Here is a 27,035-nt window from a genome sequence, read left to right on the forward strand (position 1 = left end):
CAAACCAGGAAAAAAAAATTCTCTGATATTTAGGAAGGAATTATTTTCCAAGAGCACAAATCCCATCCATCATCTGGTTTCTGCTAGATATTCTCAGTCATCTTGATTTTCACTGAACATTTATTCAAATTTAGGGTCTAGAAGTTTTCTCTATTGGGGAACTAGTATATTTAGTTCAGTCAGGCACATGACAAAATCAAAAGCAAAGTCCAGTTGCTTATTTTAGTAATAACCTAAGGAATGCTTCTCCATAATTTAAAAAATTGATCTCAGTACAGGTATCATAAGTAATGAGTATCAGAGAATGTTACTATAGGTAGGTTGGCTATAAACTTGTAAAATGTAGCTTTCAGTTTTATTATTGATACTTAACTACAAGAGAATAATTTAAAAAGGTTTATTCTTGAATGACTGTACATATGTCAGGTTACTTATAACATTTTTCAAAATATATAATAACTTTCAAATTAACACACTTTCAATACTGTTTTTAGTTGACACATACAAATTGCATATATTTATTGTATACAATAGGATGTTTTTGAGGTATGTATAGACTATGGGGAGGCTCAGTTGAGCTAAGTAACATACACCCTTTATACATTGATTTTTTGTGGTGAGAGCATTTAAATCTTACTCTGATTTTTAAAATCCATTTTGTACACTAGACCTCCAGGACGTACTCCGTGTCCTGTGACCAGCATCTCCCCATTCCCCACCATCCCCAGGCCTGGTAACCACCGCTTTCTCTGCTTCCGTGATTTCCAGTCCTTCAGGTTTCCCACGCAAGGGGGTCACACGGTATCTGTCTTTGTGCCTGGCTTATTTCACTTAATAGTAGGTTTCCCAGGTTCATCCACATTGTTGTAAATAATATTTTCTTATTTCTTAGGGCCAAATAGTCTTTCTATCGATACCACTGTTAGTAGACTTCAATTCTACCCCTTCTGGAATTGTGACAGCATGCTTTGATGGTGGCTCACTAGACGTCTGTAAATTAAGCAGCTGTTTCTTACGATATGCATCGTTTCCCTGGTCGGCATGCTCGTCCAGTGACTTCCTTATACAGTTCTTTAACTCCTCGATCCCTTCTCCGGTAACTGCAGAGACTGGGATGATGTGCTGGAACGCCATAGTCCTCTCTGGAATCATACTTCTTTCAAATAAATGCAGAAAATCTGAAACAACACAAATCTAAGCTGATTCTCAAGGTCTTTGAAAATAAGTTAAAACTGTTAGGGGTTTGATTTGTGAAGCAGGGCACTGAAAACTGTTGGTTTTTTTTTTTAACTGACATAAAGATTGTGTTTATGGGGTATCACATGATGGTTCTATACATGTATACAATGTATACTGTCCAATCAGGGTAAACATACCTATCTCCTCAAACGTTAAAGATTTCTTTATGGTAAAAATATTCAGAACACTTGAAAAAAAAATAAATATATAACACACATCATTATCTGTAGTCATCCTACTGTAAAACTGAACAGAACTTGTCTGCTAATTATAACTTAGTACCACCCCTGCCCAGCCTCTGGTAACCACAATAACACTCTAAGCACTGATGAGATCACCATATTCAGGCTACACTTGGATGAACTCATTTGGTACTTGGCTTACTTCACTTTGTTTAATGACCTCTAGTTCCAACAGAGTTTTTGCCAATTTAAGATCTCTTCCTTTCTATGGTGAAGAGTATTCCTTTATGCATATGTAATATGTATCACATTTTCTTTGTCCATTTATCAGCGAAGGGCACTTAGGTTGTTTCCATTTCTTGGCTACTATGAATAGTGCTGCAATAAACATGTCTCTTCCATGAAGAGATTTCATTTCCTGTGGATACAAACCCAGGAGTAGGAAAGCTGGGTCATTTGGAAGCTCTATTTGCAGTTTTTGGAGGAACTGCCTTACTGTTTTCCACAATGGCTGTACTAATTAATGTACATCCTACCAACAGTGTGTAAGGGTTTCCTTTCCTCCACAGCCTTGGCAGCAGTGTTATCTTTTGTCTTTTTTTTTTTTTTTTTTTTTTTTTTTTACAGGCAGAGTGGACAGTGAGAGAGACAGACAGAAAAAGAGGTCTTCCTTTTCCGTTGGTTCACCCCCCAACGGCCGCTGCGGCCAGCACACCGTGCTGATCCGAAGCCAGGAGCCAGGAGCCAGGAGCCAGGTTCTAGTCCCGGTCGGGGCACCGGATTCTGTCCCGGTTGCCCCTCTTTCAGGCTAGCTCTCTGCTGTGGCCCGGGAGTGCAATGGAGGATGGCCCAAGTGCTTGGGCTCTGCACCCCACGGGAGACCAGCAGGGCCTGGCTCCTGCCTTTGGATCAGCGCGGTGCGCCGGCAGCAGCGCGCCAGCCGTGGCGGCCATTGGAGGGTGAACCAATGGCAAAAGGAAGACCTTTCTCTCTGTCTCTCTCCCTCACTGTCCACTCTGCCTGTCAAAAAAAAAAAAAAAAAAAAAAAAAAAAAAAAAAAAAAAAAGATAAGGGTCTGGTTTCATTCTGCAGATGGAAATATAGTTTTTCCAGGAGCATTTGCTGAAAAGTCTATACTTTTCCCAGTATGTGTTCTTAGAGCTTCTGTCAAAAATCAGATGCTACAGATGCAAGGGTTCACTTCTAGGATCTGTGTTCTGTTTCACAGGTCTATGTATATGTTTGAATGCCAATACCATTCTGTTTTAATTATTGTAGCTCTGTAATGTATTTTAAAGTCAGGTAGTGAAATGCCTCCTGCTTTTGTTCTTTTTGCTCATGATCACCTTCAGCATTCAAGAGCCTATTCTGGGTTTTCTTTTGTGGTTCCACACAAATTTTAGTAGTTTATCTATTTTTGTGAAAAATGTCATTGGTATTTTTATAGGGATTTCACTGAATCTGTAAATTGCTTTAGGTAGTATGGACATTTAAATAACAATGATTCTTCCAATCCATGAACACAAGATGTCTTTTGATTTCTGGCTATATTCTTCAATTTCTTTCAGTGTTTTACAGTTTGCACTGTAGATATCTTTCATGTCTTTGATTAATTTTAGTAATAGGTATTTCATTTGTTGCATTGGAAATGTGATTTCTTTTTCAGATAATTCACAACTGGTGTGTAACAATGCTATTGATTTTTCTGTTGACTTTGTGTCCTGCAACTTTGCTGAATTTATTTACAAGTTCGGTAGCTTTTTGGTGGAGTCTTTGGGTTTCTATATAAGTGATCCTGTCACCTGCAAACAGTGACAATTTAACTTCTTCTTTTCCATTTTGGAAACCCTTTCTTTATTTTACCTAACTGTTGGAAATAACATTTTTAATTCATTTTTTCCCTTCTTCGTCTTGTAAGTTTTCAGATTCCGGTAAGCTTAGGATTTTACTAATGATAATGTTAAGGTTCTTCAAGATAAATACTTAATAAATATTTTTCAGTGAATAGATTTTAAACTAAGTATAAATAGAAGATAAATCATAAAATGATGCACTTATAGAATTAATAAATTTTGCTTTGGGAGGTTTGAATAAATGAGGCAACATAGATTATTTGAAAGGAATTTGCTGTCAAAATAACATCATTTATAACATGGAACCTTCTAGCTGGCCTCAGCACATAGAAAAACTTTAAATTCCCCAAAATATACCTACTCATTACTGATGCTAGGATCCATACTAACACTGAAGAGACAGTGGGGAGAGCTGAGGGGAGATCATTTCTCACGCCACAGTGGCTGAGAGATGCTTTATCTCTCCTCTTCCCTGCCTCCATGGCATGGAAGCGGGCAGCATGATGGGTTAACAACACTATGAACCAGAAAAGCTGGACTGCAAGCAATTGGACAAGTCATCAGGGAGCTTGGTTTCTGAGATCTGTAGACCCCAAAGGAAGTCCCGAGAAGCCAACTCAGGAATCACCACTGAAGGGCCTACATTTTGTTTTAAGATGTCTAGAATAGCTACAAACTCTTGGGTTACCCTCACTTCTCAGACCTCCTCTGAAAATTCTCTTCTCTAAAAGACCTACAAGCAAACAGAATAACCTTATAAAGCAAATGACATTAACAAATAAAGATTGGTATCAGGAAATGTCTATATTTGAAGACTAACTCAAAGCAAGACAAGCTCTACCATGTATATTACACAGAGGAAACTTTTTGAGAGAAGAAGGATCTTCTGAGGCTGTCTGCTAGTCTTAATATAGTACATTTACCCAATTGTTATTCCAGAGAGAAAAGAGTGCCATTAAAAACATGTGAGGCACTTAACCATGCACCCTACTTTTCCTTGTTTCTACATGAAGCCCCCTATTAGTCTCAGAAAACTGAAAGTATCTTCACCATAGGGTGAAAGTGTCCGGCAAAGGTCAATGTTCAAAATTGTAGAGCGTCAGGTAAAGTGATCCATTTGGGAAATTTCAAACAAATACTTTCAAAGTAACAAGATCTATTTTTCTGTGTCACACGCACACAGGACTCATGTTCTTTCTAGAGGCCTAATACTCTTCAGAGACCTATGGAGTTGATGTTGCAAAGAAGCACAGCTCTACAGAACTATTGGCTCTGTTTTAAAATTTATGGTGTACGAGGGGAATGAAATTCTAGAGCTTGCAAAGTATGTCAATTAAAGTGGAACTCTTCAGGGAGATGCGGCCTTCTTCCTCCTTTCATCCAAATCCCACGCACTCTATTTAAGGGTTCCGTTTAAATTTTATTTGTTTATGAAGCCAGACCTTTTCAGTTCAAATTAATTTTTCTTTTCTTTTGCCTCCTTTAACTTACTTACTGTGCATATCACATTCTGAAACTTGATTGTATTTACAATGTTATTTAAATGTATCAAATAGTAAGTGTTGTTTCTTCAAACATCCATGGTTTTTAAAAGCAGAAACTGTCAATTTTCTTTTCCAGTGATTATAACCTTTAGCCTTCTCTGTAGAGAATGAGTATCCATTACACTGAGATTAAATGAATAAATGGGCCTACCTTTAGGGTTCTGGAGTTGGTTCATCAGGTCCTGGAATTTATCTCGTGCTCCAGGCAAGTCCATTTTATTCACTGCCAGGAGTGCAGGTTTTGTCTGAAGTTCTTCTTTGTACAATTCCAACTCCTTTAAACCAAAAAAACCAAGTAACTTTACAAAAGTTACCTATATGAATTACTTACTGGCTAATATCTTTCTTTAGTAGCATGGGTAATCTAGAGTCTGTTCACATTACTGAACTGTACTAAATCTCAACAACCACAAAATTAGAAAAGGAAATTCAGGAAGTGTTCCTGGCTAGGTCATATGTGAGTATATTTTAGCTCACATGACATCCTAGAGATAGCTAGGATTGTGTCCAAAGCCAAATACTGAGCTGCACACAGATGAAATTTAGATAATTTACTGTTTTATTTACAGTATTCTCAGAAAAAGCAATGTACTTAAGGAGTACATGTTCATGACTTTGCATTAAGCAATCATTTTTTAGATATGACAGCAGAAACACAAACAAAAACAGATGAGATTTCATCAAAATTAAAATTCTTGGATTTTCTTGCTATTGAGTTATTTGAGTTCCTTATATATTTTGGATATTAAGCCCTTACCAGATATATGGTTTACAAATATTTTCTCCCATTCTACAGGCTGTCTCTTCATTCTGTTGTTTCCTTTGCTGTGCAGAAACTTTTTAGTTTAATGCAATCTCACTTGTCTGTTTTCACTTTAGTTGCCTGTGCTTGGGAATCATACGCAAAAAATCACTGCCCAGAGACCTGTGTCAAGCAGCTCATGCTTATATTTTTTTCTAGCAGTTTCACACTTTCAAGTCTTACTTTTAACTAATTTTAATTCATTTTAAATTGAATTTTGAATAAGGGATGCGATTAGGGTAGAACTTTATTTTTCTGAATATGGGTATCAGCTTTTCCCAACACCATTTATTGAAGAGACTGCTTTCTCCCCCATTGTGTATTCTTGGTATCTTTGTTTTTAAAATTGGTTGACTACAAATGTAATAATTTATTTCTGGGCTCTCTATTAAGATTTATTTTTGTGGGGGCCAGATGCTGTGGCACAGCAGATTAAGTTGCCATCTGCAGTGCCAGCATCCCATGTGAGCACCAGTTCAAGCCCCGGCTGCTCCTCTTCTGATCCAGCTCCTGTTAATGTGCCTGGGAAAGCAGAAGAGGATGGCCCAAGACCTTGGGCTCCTGCACCCACATGAGAGACCAGGATACAGGATCCTGTAATTCTGACTTGCAAATGAATCAATCATTTTTTAAAAAAAGTTTATTCTTGTTTCTTTGAAAGGCAGAGTTATAGACAGTGAGGGAGAGACAGAGACAGAGATCTTCCATCTGTTGGTTCTCTCCCCAAATGGCAACAACAGGTAGAGCTAAGGCATGCGAAAGCCAGGAGTCTGGAACTCCATCTGGTTCTCCCACTTGGGTGGCAGGGGCCCAAGCACTTGGGCCATCTTCCACTGTTTTCCCAGGCCCATTTGCAGGGAGCTGCATTGGAAGTGGAGCAGCCTAGACTGGAAGTGGTACTCATATGGGACGCTGGTGTTGCAGGCGGTGGCCTAACCTGCTGCACTACAATGTTGGCCCCTGGGTTCTCCACTCTGCTCCACTGGTTTATACGCATACTGTTACGCCAATACCAAGATGTTTTGATTAATATGGCGTTGTTGCAGAGGTCCTGACATTAGGTACTGTGAAGTCTCCAGTTTTTCTGTTTTAGCTCAAGATTGCTTTGGCTACTTAGATTTTTAAATTTCTGTTTATAATGCCATTGGACACAGTACTGAAGTGTAAATCACTTTTGGTAGTACAAACCAGATTAAAACTTGGTAATCTGAATAGGTAATTTTCAGAAGATATATAAATGGCCAATCATATACCAGAAAATGCTCGACATCACTAATCATCAGGGAAATAAAATTAAAACCCCAGTGAGATATCATCTATCAGAATGGACATTATCAAAAAGGCAAAAGATAACAAATGTTAGCAAGAGTACAGAGAAAAAGTAACCTTTGTACACTGTTGGTGGTAATGTGAATTAGTATAGACATTATAGAAAACAATATGGAACTTCCTCAAAAAATAGAACTATCATTATGTTCAGCGATCTCACTTCTGGGAATAGATGCAAAGGTAAACAAGTCAGAGTGTCACAGAGATATCTACACTTCCCTGTTCACTACAGCATTATTCATACTAGCCAAGATATGAAATCAACCTAAGTGCAGATGAATAAAGAAAATGTGGTATACATAAACAATGGACTACTATTCAGTCTCAATAAAGAAAGAAATCCTGGGGCCGGCACTGTGGTGTAGCAGGTAAAGCTGTTGCCTGCAGTGCTGATATCCCTTATGGGTGCCAGTTCAAGTCCCGGCTGCTCCACTTCCAGTCCAGCTCTCTGCTATGGCCTGAGAAAGCAGAAGAAGATGGCCCAAGTCCTTGGGGCCCTGCAGCCGGGTGGGAGACCTAGAGGAAGCTCCTGGCTCTGGATCAGCGCAGATATGGCCATTGCAGCAACCTGGGGAGTGAACCAGAGGATGGAAGACCTCTCTCTCTCTGCCTCTCTTAAGAAAAAGAAAGGGAGGAGGCCGGCGCCGCGGCTCACTAGGCTAATCCTCCGCCTAGCGGCGCCAGCACACCGGGTTCTAGTCCCGGTTGGGGCACCGGATTCTGTCCCGGTTGCCCCTCTTCCAGGCCATCTCTCTGCTGTGGCCAGGGAGTGCAGTGGAGGATGGCCCAGGTGCTTGGGCCCTGCACCCCATGGGAGACCAGGAAAAGCACCTGGCTCCTGGCTCCTGCCATCGGATCAGCGCGGTGCGCCGGCTGCAGCGCGCCGGCCGCGGCGGCCATTGGAGGGTGAACCAACGGCAAAGGAAGACCTTTCTCTCTGTCTCTCTCTCTCACTGTCCACTCTGCCTGTCAAAAAAAAAAAAAAAAAGAAAAGAAAAAGAAAGGGAGGGAGGGAGGGCAAGCAAGCCTACCACTTTAAATAACATGGAGGACACCATGCTCAGTAAAATAAGCTGGGCACAGAAAAACAGATATGGCATGATCTAACCTACATGTGGAATCTAAAAGACTGAACTCATAGAAGGAGAAAGCAGAATGGTGGTTGCCAGAGGGTTGGGTGAGTGGGGGTGGGGGTACAGATCAAGGGAATCAAGTGTGAGTTAGGATGAATAAGTTCTAGAGATCTATTACACAGCACAGGGATTACAGTTAATAACAATGTACCCGCATGGGAGACCAGGAGGAGGCACCTGGCTCCTGGCTTCGGATCAGCGCAGCGCCGGCCATGGCAGCCATTTGGGGAGTGAACCAATAGAGGGAAGACCTTTCTCTCTGTCTCTCTCACTGTCTATAACTCTGTCAAATAAATAAAATTTTTAAAAAATGTATTGTGGCTGGCATTGTGGCTTAGTGAATAAAGCCATTGCCTATGATGCTTACATCCCACATGAGCACCAGTTTGAGCCCTAACTGCTCCACTTCTGGTCCACCTCCCTGCTAATGCACCTGGGAAAGCAGCGCAAGACGGCCCAAGTGCTTGGGCCCCTGCCATCCATGTGGGAGACCTGGATGGAGCTCCTGGACCCTGGCTCCAGCAGCTCAGTCCCAGTCATTGAAGGAAGCGGGGGAGTGAAAGAGCGGATAGGAGGGAACTCATTTTCTCTGACTCTCAAATAAATATTTAAAGAAAAGAGCCTAAAAAGTAGACTGAAAAATAGTTTAAGTAGCAACAAAATCAGATTACGGTGTAGCAAGCTAAGAATGGAGAATTTTTCAAGGAGAAATAGGCAACATGTCACAGATGAAGCAAGAGAAAATATAAAAAATATATAATAAGGATTTGGAAGCTCACAAGAGTTTTATCCATTGTAATAGTTTAAGGAACAGATAAATATTACAGAACTGGAGTTTAAATAATCCTTTAAACCTATAAAAAGTTGGAATATGCATTTATTCTTTTTTTTTAAGATTTATTTATTTGAAAGGCAGAGTTAGAGAGGCAGAGTGGGGGAGAGAGAGAGAGATCTTCCATCCGTTGGTTCACTTCCCAGATAGCTGTAACAGCTGGAGCTATGCCGATATGTAGCCAGGAGCCAGGAGCTTCTTCCCAGTCTCCCACGTGGGTGCAGGGGCCCAAGTGCTTGGGCCACCTTCTGCTTTCCCAGGCCACAGCAGAGAGCTGGATCGGAAGTGGGGCAGCTGGGACTTAAACCAGCGATCATATGGGATGTTGGAACTGCAGGGGGCGGCTATACCCACTACACCACAGCGCCGGCCCCAACATTAATTATTATGCTATTTCATATAATCCCCCATGCCTATTCATCAGATCAGATACAGAAAACAGTGAAAAAATAAATAAAAAACCCTACTTTTGTAAGCAGTATTATGGTTTCAAAGGCAGTTCTGTAATGAGTTTGGGATGAAAGCTGAAATCCAGAAATATCGACCTGGAAATGGAGAGGGAAGAGATAGTTCATAACATATGAAGAATAGCTGCATTACATGTTTTGAAATGCTTTATTCTCTCAAGCTAAAAATAATTTCTCAATCTAAACTCTTGGTAATTTAGTAATTCAAAGTAAGCAAAAGAAATTGAGGTGTCAAGATAACTATCAGTATAAAAGAGGAAACTAGTTTAGATAAGACTATGCAAACATTGACAAGCACAAAAGAGTGCTATAATAGCATGTTGGAAATCTTAAGGAGCTACATATTGACACCTGATAAGGAAACAATGCAATTTGCATCTCCATACTATAAACAAAAGTTAGTTCCTGTATTTGGCTCCCATCTGAATAGACTCAGTGAAGTAACAATTGCTATTACAATCACAATTGCTTAAGATAAGGAACTGTTCTAAGAAATGTGATTTCACCATGGCACAAACATCACACGGTGTACTTACACAAACTAAGACAGCTGCATCATCACTAAGCCATATAACCTTATGGGACCACCACCGTAAATGCCAACGGTTACTGACTAAAATGTTATGCAGCCTATGACTGTACTTTCTCTTCAAATCTTATCTACAAAAGTAATCTGTGAACACTAAGTTCATTCATTTGAACATTACATTGGTATGCACGTTACTTACAACAAAAAGTAGATGTCTAGTTCTTTCTATATGCTTGAGGAATTTGTGGCCCATTCCTTTGTTCATATGTGCTCCTTCTATCAAACCAGGGAGATCAGCTACAGATATCTGATAAACAGTAAAGGTTGGTTGAAAAAGAAAAATATATGAAACCCACAAGTCCAATTACATCCCCATATTTTAATATTTCAAATATTGTTTCAAGTTTATGATCACTACTATAACTTTGAAAAGCCAACATATCTTTATAGTAAAACTAATGTATATTTTTAAAGATTTATTTATTTGAAAGACAGAGTGACAGAAAGGGAGAGAGCACAAGATCTTCAATTAATAGGTTCACTCTCCAAATGGCTGTCAACAGCCAGGGCTGGGCCAGGCAGAAGCCAGGAGCCAGGAACTCCATCTGGGTCTCCCACAGAAGTGGCAGGGGTTCCAAGGATGGAGGCCATCAACCACTGCTTTCCCAGGCAAATTAGCAGGGAGCTGAATAGGAAGCAGAATAGCTAGTACACAAACTAAAACTCCCATATGGCTGCTGTGTTGCAAACAGCAGCATAATCTACTGCATCAGAATGCCATCCGCAGAATAAATATTTTAAAGATCAAAATCTCTTGTTACCAGATATTAGAGTCCCATTCAAAATCAGCTAGAAGCTGGAATCAGGTGAAGAGCTGAAAACCGTTCCCGGGCATCTTAACTGATGGGCCCTTTGTCCACTCCTAAATGCCCATAATGTCCACATTTCCATGAACACTATGAAGCATCCTCATATGAGAAAGCCATATATACAACAGAGATCTCATGTCCTGAAATATTCCTTGGAGGTCCTCTACTGATTCCCTTAAAAATGACATATAAACAGTGTTCTTGGGACAGGCATTTGGCACAGTTGTTAGGACGCCACTTGGGACACCTGCATCCCAAGTCAGAGTACCTGTGTTTAAGTCCCGGCTCCGCTCCTGACTCTAGCTCCCTGATGATGTGTACCACGTGAAAGCCCTGGATTGAGTTCCAAGCTCCTAGGTTTGGCCACACTGAACAGTTCAATAACCCAATGTTGCAAGCATTTGGGGAGTGAAAAAAGTGAATGGTACATCTTTCTCTGTCTCTCTGGTAATAACATAAATATATTTTTAAAAAATGTCCTCTTTTCTTCTAAATATTATTCTCTATATTATGTTACACAGTATTACAGTTTTAAAATTTAATATTCTATAATTATTGAAGTTATTACTATGATATCACTACTTAAAATGAATATAAATCTTTTACACCTTTTGAATTATGAAACTAACACTGACTCATCATTATCATGCAAAGTCCTTGACTTTAGGATTCATTCTCAGTTTACATCCTAAGGGGTTTGATAAAAGCACAATGTCATTATAATACCATACAGAGTATCTTCACCAGCATAACGATCCCCTGGGACAGCTCTGCCTATTCCATCCCTCCTTCCTCCCTGACTCTGACCGCCACTGATCTTGCTGCTGTCTCCATAGTTCACTTCTTCCAATGCGTCACATTGCTGGAACCATAAAGTGTGCAGTCTTTTCAGATTGGTGTCTTTCATTCAGTAGTACGCAGACAAGGTTCTTCCTTGTCTTTTCATGACTGCAGAGCCCATTTCTTTTTATAGCTGAATGATATTCCACTGTCTGGATGTATCACAGTTTAATGATTCATTTACTGAAGATCTGGTGACTGTTTACAAGTTTTAGTATTTATCAATAAAGCTGCTAGAAAGCATTTGTGTGCAGGCTTTTGTGGGATAATTTTCCCAAATTATTTGGTTAAATACTAAGGGGCACAACTGTTAAACTGTGCATTTTAAGAGGGACCTTCAAAAAGTTCATGAACAATTCACACTATCTTTCAATTCCATTTTTCCGGCCGGTGCTGTGGCTCGCTAGGCTAATCCTCCACCTGCGTTACTGGCACCCCGGGTTCTAGTCCTGGTTGGAGCGCCGGTTCTGTCCCGGTTGCTCCTCTTCCAGTCCAGCTCTCTGCTATGGCCCGGGAAGGCAGTGGAGGATGGCCCAACTCCTTGGGCTCTGCACCCGCATGGGAAACCAGGAGGAAGCACCTGGCACCTGGCTCCTGGCTTCGGATTGGCGCAGCGCACTGGCCATAGCGGCCATTTGGGGCGGTGAACCAATGGAAACGGAAGACCTTTCTCTCTGTCTCTCGCTCTCGCTCACTGTCTAACTCTGCTTGTCAAAAAAAAAAAAGAATTCCATTTTTCCAGGAATTTTATGAAGTCCCCCTCATATACCTTTAAATGCGTTATTTTCCTTTTTTATTTCAGTTTTTATTTTCTCTATTATATAGAACATCAACAGATCTATTTCAAGGAAAAGCAAAATTTAATACTTTGATGAGACCAAATCCCATTAAAACTTTTTTTTCAAAAGAAGAAATTTATAATAGTCATTTCCATAAGCATTAGAAAGTGTTTCTAGTATATGAAAAGCAAGAAACCAATGTGGTAGTAAAATATACACTTGTAATGAGAAGAAACAGAAATTAAGGAAATAATAATACATACATAAAATAAAACAAAATAAAATGTTACAGTGATAAACTGGACCTAATATTTAGAAAAAGGAAGAATTAAATTCTTACATAATATTCTGCTATAATAGTACTGGGCAGAATTAATGTGACCATATTTCCCCTACCATAAAACAAAACCTTCTAATTTTTTCCTAACACCACAGAAACAGGCAAACATTACAAAGTCAAAGCATTAACACAAAATACTTTTACTTCTTATCAAGTGCTCTACTTTAAAAACACTTACTTGTTTGTAATCACTATACATAATTTTTCCAAGTTGTGGCTTCAATGTTGTAACTGAAAGGAAGACAATAATCAATTTTTAAGGCTGATACTTTTAAAAAAATCAAATTAAGGCTGATACTTTGAAAACTGTCATACCATTATGTATAAAATCAACAGTATTTTTTTTTGTGAATAGTTTAATTCAAATATTTTTCCCAATTTGTTGAAATGAAGCTACAATTATCCTTGCCAATTACAATGTGCTTGGAAAAAACAAAACTGCATAAGCTTAAACCTAATCTAATTACTGGTCCTCAAAGTCTTTCTACGGCACTGAGGGTGCACACAAAGAACGTTTGGAGAGGCTCAGAATGTAGGTTTCTGTCCCTTATGTCTGGGTGACACTTTTCTGCCCTTTCTCATGCAGTTATCCTTAAGTTTCACGAATCCTCTCTCTAGCTTTGCTTTGCCTCTCCTTTCTTTCTCAAGAGTCCAGTGTATTTTGATAAACACTGGCCATGTAATTTATAGTAACTAGCCCAAAGTTAACCCTGGTTTATTGCAGCCTAATTTTAGAATGGGTTAATTTTATTTGCAGGTTAATGTTAGTCTATGTTGTTTTTGTTCAGTGATGGCAGAGATCTTATATTGACTCATTACTCTTAAATCTAAGCTTCCATTATATCTTAGTAGTCACTGCAACACCCTACTAACTGGTCTTTCCAGATCGTTTATGTCCCACACCAATTCATTTTCTACCTCACAAGCAGAGATTCTTTTTGAGAAAGCTCATCTAATCATTTTCTTCCTTTCTTCAAGGTTTCCAGTTGCTTTTAAGATAAAAACACGGATTACCCCCTATGTGATCTATGTGATAGTCTCTACCTACATCTCCAGCCTCATCTCGATTCCCTCCTCCCTTAAATTCATATCTATTATCTGCCACCACAAAGCCTTTGTGATTATGCCATAACCTCTGATTTAATGATCCTTCACCTCCATTCTCATCCACTAACTACTTCATTATTATTCTTCATAACTCAACATCGCACTTTCCAAGGAACTCTAAAGCAATCACCTGTACTCATTCACAGAACGCATTCGTATACCCTTACATTTATTAGAGATATACATGCCTTACATTTATCAGAAATATACACGCCTTCCATCACCAGTCTAAAGCACAAAAAAGCCAGAACAGTAGCTATCTCTGCTCCATCAGTATTTGTAACCTCAGAACCTAATGTGGCTCCTAGGAAAAATATTTACAAAATGAATGAAAAGTATTCATCTCTGCCTTTGTAACATTTATCACAGTGCTTGATAAAAGGCAGGTGGCTCATAAAATCTTGACTAAAGCAAATGATTGTGCAACAAAGAAATAAATGCAACCAAGTGTCTAACAACTACCAGAAACCTTCCTGAGGGCAACAGAGGTATCAAAGATGAACAGGAAATGCACCTTTCTATGTGTCAAGTTTTGAAATCAGGACTACCCTCAGAGTTGTTATTTTATTCACACTTAGAGAAAAATTGGTCTTTCAAAGTTTACCTCCACACATTTAAATACAGAACCCAATTATACTCACATGCATAATCTGCAATAGCAGGCTTTGCATGAGAAACCCGACTTAACAAAGAGGATTTTCCAGCATTTGGGAATCTGGAATGAGAAAATAAAAATTATACATTACAACAAACATCAATATCATAATTCTTGCTTATCTTTGAATTCCAAACAATTCAAGAAGTAGACTTCTTGAAAATTTCTAGGACTATATATACAGAGTAATCTACAAAAAAAACTAGAAGAGAACAAAACAAAAAAGATAAAGATAAATCCATGCTAGACACTACAGATACCGTAGATGTTTCAGCACTGAGATACTAAAATAATTGCTACGGCCAGCGCTGTGGTTCAATAGGCTAATCCTCCACCTAGCGGCGCCGGCACACCGGGTTCTAGTCCCGGTCGGGGCACCGGATTCTGTCCCGGTTTGCCCCCCTTCCAGGCCAGCTCTCTGCTGTGGCCCGGGAGTGCAGTGGAGGATGGCCCAAGTGCTTGGGCCCTGCACCCCATGGGAGACCAGGAGAAGCACCTGGCTCCTGGCTTCAGATCAGCGCAATGCGCCGGCCGCAGCGGCCATTGGAGGGTGAACCAACAGCAAAAGGAAGACCTTTCTCTCTGTCTCTCTCTCTCACTGTCCACTCTGCCTGTCAAAAAAAAAAAAAAAAAAAATTGCTACTAGAAGAACAAATAAAAAAAGATCTTGAAAGCCATAGAAAAAAATACACAATACCTGCAATCTACTATCTCTAACCAAACACTGGCAAAATATTACTCATATTATTATGTCAACTGCATTTTTTTTAAGATGTTGTGAACATTTTTAAATATAAATAAAAGTAGAAAAGAGTAATAAATCCCACTGAGCTATTATCTGGCTTCAGCAAATATTAATGCATTGTCAATACATTTTTAATAATTTGGTTTGCTTGAACAGAGACCAAATAAGGTCTGTGCATTATAAATGGTAGATATATCTTTTACACTTTTGATGTAAGCAACATCTCCATCTTTTTTTCCTTTTGCAATTTATTTTTTAAGAGTTATTTATTTATTTGAAAGTCAGAGTTACACAGAGAGAGAAGGAGAGGCGGGGGAGGGGGGGTGTCTTCCATCTGCTGGTTCACTCCCGAGTTGGCCACAACCGCCGGAACTGCTCCGATCCGAAATCAGGAGCCAGGAGCTTCCTCTGGGTCTCCCATTAGGGTGCAGTGGCCCCAGGACTTGGGCCATCTTCTACTGCTTTCCCAGGCCATAGCAGGGTGCTGGATCAGAAGTGGAGCAGCTGGGACTTGAACCAGTGCCCATATGGATGCTCGCACTGCAGACGGCAGCTTTATTCGCTATGCCACAGTACCAGCCCGTAAAATTTATTTTTACAGAACTGGGTCGTTTGTCTCATAGAGTTTCTTTTTCACATAGTCTGGATTTTTCTACTGGCACCTACACAGCCTCATTTAATATGCTCCATTGCCCCGGATTTTCTACAAATTCATATTTACAAGGACTTGATTTTTTTAAGACTACTTTATAGTTGGTTGGCATGCTTTTAATTGAATAATGTAAGGTGAACACCTTTCAAGGATACAGTGTAATTTACCTAATTTCCTGATAGACATTTAGATTGTCTCCAATTTTTCACTATTATAAATACCATTGCAATATATAAGATAATACACTGTTAATAGTCATTTCCAAGTGCAGAGGGTTAATAAATAACTTTGTTTTGTTCTACAAATAAATGCATGTTATTTGTCTAACTCTTTTCTGAACTTTAAACAATGCAGTGATTATCCTTGAATACATATCTTTAGTCTGTCTTGGGATAAATTTCAAGATGAAGAAATACTAGATTAAAAATATATGCTCATATCAAAGTCTTTTTTATTTTACCGTATAACGCATACCATACAGAAAAAAAGTATTAGGAATGATAGTCACTTGAAAGATTCTTTCGTACATCTCATTATACATTTTCATTACACTTATCCAATAAATAGTCATGGAGTAAAGACTCTGTATCAGGCAGCATATGCACATCAGAAATACAGTAATGTGACATACGTGATCCCTATCTTCAGAATTTTCAAATTTGAGGAGTTTCTTTAAAAAATTCTGCCGAAATTTTATATGGACAATGTAGTATTTTGTAAATATTAACTTGGAATTCTGTAAAATGTTTAAGCTTTACAATGAAGCTTTTAATAACTCTCTCATAAAAACATTCCTATATTGGGGCCAGCATGATAGCACAGTAGGTAAAGTCACTGTCTGCAGTGCTGGCATTCCATATGGGTGCCAGCTCAAGTCCTAGCTGCTCCACTTCCAATCCAGCTCCCTGCTAATGCACCTGGGAAAGCAGTGGAAAATGGTCCAAGTCCTTGGGCCCCTGCACCCTCCTGGGAGACCCTGAAGAAGCTTCAGATTGGTCCAACTCTGGTCATTGCAGCCATTTGGGGATTGAACCAGCAGATGGAAGATCTCTCTCTTTCTCTCTCTCTGCCTCTCTCTAACTCTGCCTTTCAAATAAATAAATATATTTTTTAAATCCTATAGTAAATTTAGGATAAAATGATGCAAGATTTCTTAAAAAGACTTGTTTTCCCTGTAACATACATTATTTTCTCATATCCTGTTTCTCCTGAGCTCTTATAATTTTTTGAAAAGCAAATTGCAACTATTTTTATCCATGACTATCACTATCTGAACTTGCTTATTTGCCAGTACCTTCATATTTTCATAATAATGATTAGCACAGAAAAATTCAAGTAAATGTGCATGCTGGGAGGGAGCAGGTGACAGCTCAAGTGCTTGAGCCCCTGCCACCCACAGGAGACCCAGACTGAGTCCCCAGCTCCCAGCTTTGGCTTGGCCCAGCCCTATCTGTTGTGGGCATTTGGGGAGTGAACCAGCAGATGACAGCTGTGTTTCTCTCTCCCTCTGCCTCTCAAATAAATAATTGAAAAAAAATTTTTTTTCATTTTTATGCTTTAACTACATTTTTAAACCCACTTCTGAAAAATCTAGTATTTACTATATGTAGTCACCAATAAGTTGGCAACACAATGATTATACCAGCTACACATCACTGAGCATTCCTAAGTGCAAAGCATGTGTCCAACGGTAAATGCATTATCTTATCTACCAACACTTTAAGGTGAGCTCTCTAACCACTATCACAGATGAGAAAGCAAAGTTGTAGAGAGGCTGCGTAACTCATCTATTACCAGCCAGGCAAGTGCTGAAGGATTTACGATTCTAACCCAAATAGTCCACTATGAGTCGCACGGCCCAGCCCACCTTTACTACTCAGCCTGGCTAAGCTTTGGAACTTGAAACGGTTTTTTTCTACCAAATGAGACTGTGGATGGCTGGACTCCCAGTTTAGACCAGAAAATCCTGTTATTCTCATAATATCCCTGAAGAATAGAGGATTACAGAATTCAGGTCTCATAACTCCTACAACTTTGTTTTACTGAAAAAATTAAATGTGAATGGCAAGCCAGGATCACATCTTTGCTGTTGTAATTTGAGCAGGAATGGGCCTCTGTAAACAGTAAGCCAATGGCGATAAGACTCAATAGCTGCTCAGGCTAGGATAGAGGGGAAGGACTTAGACTTTGATAAGTCTGCCAAAGCAGTGAGATGCAGAAGAAAATGAAAAGAGCTTAGCAAAAAAAAAAAAAAAAAAAAAAAACACACACCAGAAACACAAACAAAAACTATAGGGAAGCAAGAAGCAGAACTAGCTACATCCCATATGCTGCTGGCTAGTGCACAGGTCTGAGGACTGAAATCATTTGCACTTGTCTTCAACCATCTGATTAATGATACCTCAATGTCTTGGATCACTCTTTATTTTTTTCCTTTTTTTTATTCTCTTCTGTATATATTTTAAAATATGGTTTGTTAGGATTTTGAATCTTATTCCTTAGTATCTGATAGCATTCTTTAACTTTCTTATATTTCATTTGATTTACTTTTCTTTTTTTATTCTCTAACATTCTCACTGAACTACTCAATTTATATGATTTTCCTTTTTTAAAAAAATTCTTATTTATTTGACAGAGTTAGAGAGAGAGACAGATCCTCTGGTTCATTCTCCAGATAGTTACAACTGCCAGCCCTGAGCCAGGCCAAAGTCAGCAGCTTCTTCCAGGTCTCCCAGGAGGGTATCAGGGGCCCAAGCATTTGGGCCATCTTCTGCTACTTTTCCCAGGCATTAGCAGGGAGCTGGATAGGAAGTGGAGCAGCCAGGACTTAACTGGTGCCATACGGGATGCCAGCATAACAAACGGCAGCTTTACCTGCTATGCCTAAACACCAGTCCCCCATCTAGGATCTTCCTTTTACAAATTAACAATAATATGAAAGTCTCCGTTGACTTATTGGAAAATAACTATATTTAGCAGCATATTCCCAAAATATATACACTACGCACAAATCCCATAAACTAGAAATAATTCTGGCCAAAATTATAATTTACACTTAGTTCCTATTCAAAGACTGTTTCTACAAAAGTATAATAAACATAAAAATAATACTTACCCTACAAGGCCTACATCAGCTGTAAGTTTTAGATCAAGGTGAATTATTCGTTTTTGGCCTTTCAACGGTAAGAAATTTGTAAGTAATTTACCACCAAGACCTCCTTCAGCTACCAAAATTCTGTCCTCCTCCTTATTGAGTTCTCCTTAAAAAGAGAAATATTGCAAAGATTAATTAAACGGAATCATAAATATCACATTATTTTTATTTATGAATTGCATTTTTATTCAGAATACAAGATGAATGGATACAGTAAAATATGCTTACTGAAATATGGCAGGCACAGAAAGTCAGTGAGCATTTCCTTCAAAATCAGTATCTACAACAGACAAATTCAAAGGAAGTGGAAGAGAGACTACCCTGGGATGGAAGGAGAGAGAAGTCTGTGTTGTAATTCAGCGTTTGTGTTGGGCATAATGGAAACTGTTAGTGCACATGGTGGCGATGGGCACATGGTATTGTCATTGTAATTAATGTCCCTGAAATATACTTACAAATTACAGAACAGTCAATGTTAAATATCATACATACCATAACAATCACAATGCCCAATGGAATCGATGGCAAACGTGGTAGCAGTTTATGCAGATCCATGCAAGCTGAATGATCTTGGGACAGGTCAGGAGAAAAGCAGGGACTTCTCTGCACCCCCTACACTGGTTCTTTCATATTGCCTGGTTGTCTTTAGCAAGACAGCCAAGACTCCGGTTCCATCTCTTCCCTGATCCTCTTCTGGGGCTGCTTTTTATTTTTTTTTTAACTTTTATTTAGTAAATATAAATTTCCAAAGTACAGTTTATGGATTACAATGGCTTCCCGAACCCCATAATTTCCCTCCCACTCACACTCCTCCCATCTCCCGCTCCCTCTCCCATTCCATTCACATCAAGATTCATTTTGAATTATCTTTATATATAGAAGATCGATTTAGTATATATTAAGTAAAGATTTCATCAGTTTGCACCCACACAGAAACACAAAGTGTAAAATACTGTTTCAGTACTAGTTATAGCATTACTTCACATTGGACAACACATTAAGGACAGATCCCACATGAGGAGTAAGTACACAGTGACTCCTGTTGTTGACTTAACAATTTGACACTCTTGTTTATGGCATCAGTAATCTCCCTAGGCTCTAGTCATGAGTTGACAAGGCTATGGAAGCCTTTTGAGTTCGCCAACTTTGATCTTATTCTGACAGGGTCATAGTCAAAGTGGAAGTTCTCTCCTCCCTTCAGAGAAAGGTACCTCCTTCTTTGATGGCCCCGTTCTTTCCACTGGGATCTCACTCGCGGAGATCTTTCATTTAGGTTTTTGTTTTTTGTTTTTTTCCCAGAGTGTCTTGGCTTTCCATGCCTAAAATACTCTCATGGGCTCTTCAGCCAGATCCAAATGCCTTAAGGGCTGATTCTGAGACCAGAGTGCTATTTAGGACATCTGCCATTCTATGAGTCTGCTGTGTATCCTACTTCCCATGTTGGATCGTTCCCTCCCTTTCTGATTCTATCAGTTAGTATTAGCAGACACTAGTCTTATTTGTGTGATCCCTTTGACTCTTAGACCTATCACTGTGATCAACTGTGAACTGAAGTTGATCACTTGAACTAGTGAGATGGCACTGGTACATGCCACCTTGATGGGATTGTATTGGAATCCCCTGGCACATTTCTAACTCCACCATTTGGGGCAAGTCTGATTGAGCATGTCCCAAATTGTACATCTCCTCCCTCTCTTATTCCCATTGTTATATTTAACAGGGATCACTTTTCCGTTAAAATTTAAGCATCTAAGAATAAATGTGTGTTAATTACAGAGTTCAACCAATAGTACTAGAACCAAAAAAAAAAAAAAATACTAAAAAGGATAAAGTATTACATTGTACATCAACAGTCACCCTCTCTCTCTCTCTGCCTCTCCTTCTCTCTGTCTAACTCTTTCAAATAAATAAATAAATCTTAAAAAAAAAAAAAAAAAGATGCCAGTTAGGACACAAGATGTGGGAATGCCTGGGGTTAATTCCTGGATCTGGCTTTGATTCTAGGTTCCCACCAATATGGACAAGGCAGTGGTGATGGCTCAAGTGACTGAGTTCCTGCTACCCATGTGGGAGACCTGGATAAAGTTCCTAGCTCATAGCTTTTACCCTGGCTGGCCATTGTGGGCATCTGGGGAGTGTACTGATGGGTGGATGGGAGCTCTCTGTTTCTCTGTCTACCTGCCCTGCCCCTCTGGCTCTCAAATGAATAAAATTAAAAAAAAAAAAGTTCAAAATTCTGAAACTCTAGAGAAGCTATTTCCAAAAGCTGTCTTATAATTTTAGAAAATAGGCACATTCTTGGGCGAACACAGTGGCACAGTGGGTTAAGCCACTGCTTGGGACGCCTACATCTGGTATCGAGTGCCTGGAATCAAGTCCCTCCACTTCCAATCTAGCTGCCTTCTAGCGTACACCCTGGGAGCAGCAGCAGATGATGGCTCAGGTATTGGGATTCCTGTCACAGAGAAGTGAAACACAGACAGAATTCCCAGTTCCTGGCTTCAGCCTGGCCCAGCCCTGGCTATTGCAGACTTTGGGAATGAAAGAGATGAAAGATCTCCCTCTATTTCCCTCTATTTCTGTCACTCTGCCTTTGAAATAAATAAACATTTTTAAAAAGCGCACATTTTTCACAACCTGAGAAGCTATAGTACACTTACCTATAATTTTACCATTTTCATCTTTTACTGAAATACCAACAGGTGCAGGGATTTCACAGTCTTTTCCTTTGGAGCCTTTCAGTGCACTAACCCTACAAAAAAAAAAAGCTAAATTAAAATAAGGAAAACCTACTATATTAAGTGGCCCTATGCTTTAAGCAAATTTAAAAGTTTACAAGTAAAAGCAGCAATCAGCTCTTCTAACACAAATGTTAAACAAATATTAAAGGAAAACTAAAATTATTCCTAATTATTTTTTTTGATTTTAGACTACAGTATCCTATAAAAATGGTATCAATAATTTGTTACCATGGTAACTACCAAAAGTCATTTTAGCCCATAATGAACTAAAGACTTTACACGCCTGAAATGAAGAGATGGTTGCTACAATACAAACAGGCTTAAAAAACAAACAAAAAACTCCCGGTTGCCCCTCTTCCAGGCCAGCTCTCTGCTGTGGCCAGGGAGTGCAGTGGAGGATGGCCCAAGTGCTTGGGCCCTGCACCCCATGGGAGACCAGGAGAAGCACCTGGCTCCTGCCATCGGATCAGCGCGGTGCGCCGGCTGCAGCGGCCATTGGAGGGTGAACCAATGGCAAAAGAAGACCTTTCTCTCTGTCTCTCTCTCTCTCTCTGTCCACTCTGCCTGTAAAAATAAATTAATTAATTAAAAAAAAACAAAAACAAAAAAAAAAAAAACAGAAAACCCGCTGGCTGAGGAAGCGTTTAAAAACTTGACCTCAAATAGAGTACTCAAATTACAGCAGGACAATTTGGCTACTCTCAAGCTGCTTAGGAAAAAAAATGGGTACAAATTCTAACTTAGTGATTCTACTTTAGGGAATTTATTACACATAAAAATTATCAACCATGGAAAACAGTGTCACAAAAGGACATTGAATTACACTTTTATTGTAAAAATAAAGAAAAAAGTCAACAATAACCTAAGTAGGCAAATGACAAAGTAAATTATTAATATATTGCACAGCCATTCTGAATAACTTTCTGACATGGAAGTAAATGTTCCATGAAGAGAGGAGGTTGTGAAGTATTGGGCTGTCACTTTTGTATCCCCAGATTTTCTATGTAAGAGACTTAGAGGCCGGCGCCGCAGCTCACTAGGCTAATCCTCTGCCTAGCGGCGCCGGCACACCGGGTTCTAGTCCCGGTCGGGGCGCCAGATTCTGTCCCGGTTGCCCCTCTTCCAGGCCATCTCTCTGCTGTGGCCCGGGAGTGCAGTGGAGGATGGCCCAAGTGCTTGGGCCCTGCACCCCATGGGAGACCAGGAGAAGCATCTGGCTCCTGGCTCCTGCCATCGGATCAGTGCGGCCGCGGCGGCCATTGGAGGGTGAACCAAGGGCAAAGGAAGACCTTTCTCTCTGTCTCTCTCTCTCACTGTCCACTCTGCCTGTAAAAAAAAAAAAAAAAAAAAAAAAAAAAAAAAGAGAGAGAGAGACTTAGAAAAGTCAAGGGGAGGTTAACAGTGCTAATATCCGGGTGGAAGACTGACAAGGGATTGACTGGGTTGGTGGTGGGGTGGTGGGGCAGCACAGTTGGGCTATGAGAAAGATTTCCTACAGGCTGTAAAAAATAACTGAGAAGAAAACAGTGGGGATTCAGAGAATTTTTATTTCTACAAGCAGAAGTACAAAAAAGAATACAGACAATTAGAAGAAATGGATGAAAAAGCTCCAGATATTCTGTAGAGCCCATTTTCTACGAGCTGAGACATTTTAGACGTTCGCTCCATTACAAACACAGGAAATAAAACCACAGTCATTCAGCAAGTACTTACCGACTGTTTGCTCCTGCTCCAGCCACAAACCGCTTCTGAGGATATTTGTCTCTCAGCTGTTTCAAGGTCATTTTTGTGTGGGCCACAACCCAGACGTCACCCCCTTTGCCGCCTTCTCCACCCAGGCGAGGGTAGCCCATTCCTCCACTTCCTCCCTTGGCGAAGAGTCTGAGGTTATCAACGAAATTTCCAAACTTCAAAAAGAAAGAGAGGTCTGTATACCAAAGGCGCTTATGCGCCTACCAACTCAGAACTCCTAGCTCTTTGCTTTTTGTTCCACTAAAAGTTCTTTAAGGGGATGGGAGAGAGGGAGCCTTTCAGTATGCCAGTTCTTCTTCTTTTTTAAAGATGTACTCCATTTATATAAAGGCAGAGTTAAACAGAGAAAGAGACAGACCTTCCATATGCTGGCTCACTCCTCACGCAGCCCCAAGGCCTGGGCTGGGCCAGGTCAAAGCCACGAGTCTAGAACGCCATCAGGTTTCCCACAGGGTGGCAGGGGCCCAGTACTTGAGCCTTCTTCCACTGCTTTCCCAGACACTTTAGCAGGAAGCTGTATCAGAAGTGGAGCAGCTGGGACTCAAGCTGGCACTCAGATGGATGCTGGCATTGCAGATGACAGCTTAACCTACTATGCCACAACTTGTCTGTCCCTCAGTATGTCACTTCTGTAAGCTTTTCCTTCTTGGCTCACCTTCAGGCTGACCTCTCTCCCATGTGATTATCTCTGTTAAGACTTTTTATTGGCCGGCACAGCAGCTCACTAGGCTAATTTTCCGCCTGCGGCACCGGTACCTTGGGTTCTAGTCCCGGTTGGGGAACCGGATTCTGTCTCGGTTGCTCTTCTTCCAGTCCAACTCTCTGCTGTGGCCCGGGAAGGCAGTGGAGGATGGCCCAGGTGCTTGGGCCCTGCACCCGCATGGGAGACCAGGAGAAGCACCTGCCTCCTGGCTTCGGATCGGTGCAGCTCCAGCCATGGCGGCCATTTGGGGGTGAACCAACGGAAGGAAGACGTTTCTCTTTCTCTCTCACTGTCTAACTCTGCCTGTCAAAATAAAAAAGACTTTTTCTCAATTATTGTCTCATCTATCCTCAGGATGTTTGCCTTGGTCTCCTCTTCATTCTGAACCCTCTCCCCTGGGTGGCCTGAGGCTGTAACTATTACCCAGGCGAGACAGTTTCAATGTCCAATTCATTGGACATCTCCACCAGGAACTAAGCGTTCAGTAGTTTAAAGCAACTGAGAACAGGATCTGTATTTAATTTATATTTGAAACCCAATATGTAACTTGTTCATGGCTATCAGTCAAAAAGATAAGTCACTTGAAAAAGAAAATGTTAACATAAAACCTTTCCCAGGCAAAATGTGTTCCTCCAGTAAATCCATACTTTATCAATTCATTGAGATTACACAAAGTGGAAATCTTTTAGACTACACCTGCGTCTTTCTTGAAGTCCTGTACTCTTTGATTCAGTACCAATGGCTTACTTAGGTCAGTATGTTAGCTCCTACGTGATCTCTCAATGTCTACTCATTTCTTCCTGAATGCATCCTTCATTTTGCTGCCAAGTTATTTTTCTGAACCAGGTTTGGTCCCTAATAATGTTTCTCCTCTATTCAAAAATTATCCATGATTATTTGTGCTTATAAAATAAAGTCTAAAATTCTTAATATCAAGGGGCCAGCATTGTGGCCTAGTGGGTTAAGTTGCCACCTGGGATGCTGGCATCACATATGGGCACCGGTTCAAGTCCCAGTCACTACACTTCTGATCCAGCTCCCTGCTGATACTCCTGGGAAAGCAGAAGAAGAAGGCCCAAATACTTGGTCCCCTGTCACCAATGTGGGAGACCAGGATGAAGTTCCTGGCTTCCGCCTGGCCCAGCCCTGGCCACTGCAGCCATTTGAGGAGAGAATCACAGAACAAAGATCTCTTTCTGTCTCTGTCTTTCCCTTTCCCTGTAACTCTGCCTTTAAAATAAAATATATCTTTTAATACTATTATGAAACACCATAACCCTTCAGCGTCATTTTCATTTGTTCAACTCTTATCTCCCTACCTCTTTGCTCTACTCTAGATGAAGTACTACCCAGTTCCCATGACACCCTGCTCACACCTATTCTCTACTTAGAATGTCACCCTCTCTTTTCTAGCATAAACCCGTGTGAGGGGCCGGCATTGTGGCACAGCAGGTAAAGCTACCACCTGCCACACCAGCATCCCATATCGGTGCCGGTTTGTGTCTGGGTCCACTTCTGATCCACCTCCCTGCTAATGGCCTGGGAAAGCAGCACATGATGGCTCTAGTATCTGGGTCCCTGCCACCCACATGAGAGACATGGAAGATGCTCTTGGCTCCTGGCCTCAGCCCGGCCCAGTGCTGGCCATTGCAACCATCTGGGGAGTGAACCAGCAGATGGAAGATCTCTCTCTCTCTCTCTCTCTCTCTCTCTCTCTCTAACTTTTTCAAAATAACTGAGTCTTAAGAAAAAAAATAAAAAACCTGAATGCCATAGTTTCTACATTCTCTCAAATAATGGAACCAAAATGATTCAAAATGGCTTCATTATTTGACAAAACACTAGAGAACCATATTTCTTTCTTTCCTTCTTTCTTGACAGGCAGAGTTAGACAATGAGAGAGAGAGACAGAGATAAAGATCTTCCTTCCATTGGTTCACCCCCAGATGGCCGCCATGGCCGGCGTGCTGCGCTGATCCAAAGCCAGGAACCAGGTGCTTCTTCCTGGTCTCCCATGGGGTGCAGGGCCCAAGCACCTGGGCCATCCTCCACTGCACTCCCGGGCCACAGCAGAGAGCTGGCCTGGAAGAGGGGCAACCGGGACAGAATCCGGCGCTCCGACCGGGACTAGAACCTGGTGTGCCAGTGCCGCAGGCGGAGGATTAGCCTACAGAGCCGCGACGCCGGCCAGCAGCTGCAGATTTTTACACGCATGATTCCACAGCCAGCACTGCACAAAGAGGGACCCAAATTTAAAAGAAACCACGTCAGTTACGTATTCTCATTTCCTGATAGTTAAAAACCTGCACTGGAAGAAAATTTCTAGCAGAGGGATACAGATATTAAAGGGGGGCAAACGAGATACGATCTAAACCCAAAAGCCAACCAACCGTACACCACATTAAGCAGGTACCCCACCTCCGCATCGCAGGTGCACACAACGCTCCCCAAGACTGGGAACTCCCCACCCCTGATCGGCAAAGCCCTAGAACTGAAGAGCGGAGAGGACTCTGACGAAACCAAGCAACAAGGAGGCCTCCGGAACGGAAACGGGGCGGGGTGCGACAGGGAGCCAGCGCCCGACTTGCGGCTACAGGCACTGGGCTGAGAGACAGCGGGTACGGACCTTTCGGAACAACAAGCAGCTACAATGCACCATGATTGCGGCCGACTAGGGTACACTCCCGCCTCAGCAGCACGAACCGAAGTGCGGCGCCGCCTTTGTACGTCACTGACGGCCGCCGAGGCGATTTGCCCTCCGCTCGGGCCAAGGGCCTCGCGCATGCGT

The 27,035-nt window shown here is 40.9% G+C and overlaps 1 protein-coding gene across 1 annotated transcript; it reads right to left on the bottom strand.

Annotated features, from left to right (window-relative positions):
* Window positions 1-383: 383 nt before the first annotated feature.
* GTPBP10 (GTP binding protein 10) lies at window positions 384-27,035 on the bottom strand. The gene is made up of 10 exons (XM_008261755.5): window positions 26,874-27,035; window positions 23,506-23,699; window positions 21,712-21,803; window positions 19,013-19,157; window positions 14,487-14,560; window positions 12,917-12,969; window positions 10,110-10,217; window positions 9,382-9,459; window positions 4,970-5,093; window positions 384-1,178 (listed from the first exon to the last, which is right to left on the bottom strand). Exons 1-10 carry the CDS (start codon window positions 26,904-26,906, stop codon window positions 889-891), a joined length of 1,191 nt encoding a protein of 396 aa, XP_008259977.5. The 5' UTR covers window positions 26,907-27,035; the 3' UTR covers window positions 384-888.

Source organism: Oryctolagus cuniculus, chromosome 16 (genome assembly GCF_051225735.1).
Source record: "Oryctolagus cuniculus isolate XC-2025 breed Fujian yellow rabbit chromosome 16, ASM5122573v1, whole genome shotgun sequence".
Lineage (NCBI taxonomy): Eukaryota > Metazoa > Chordata > Mammalia > Lagomorpha > Leporidae > Oryctolagus > Oryctolagus cuniculus.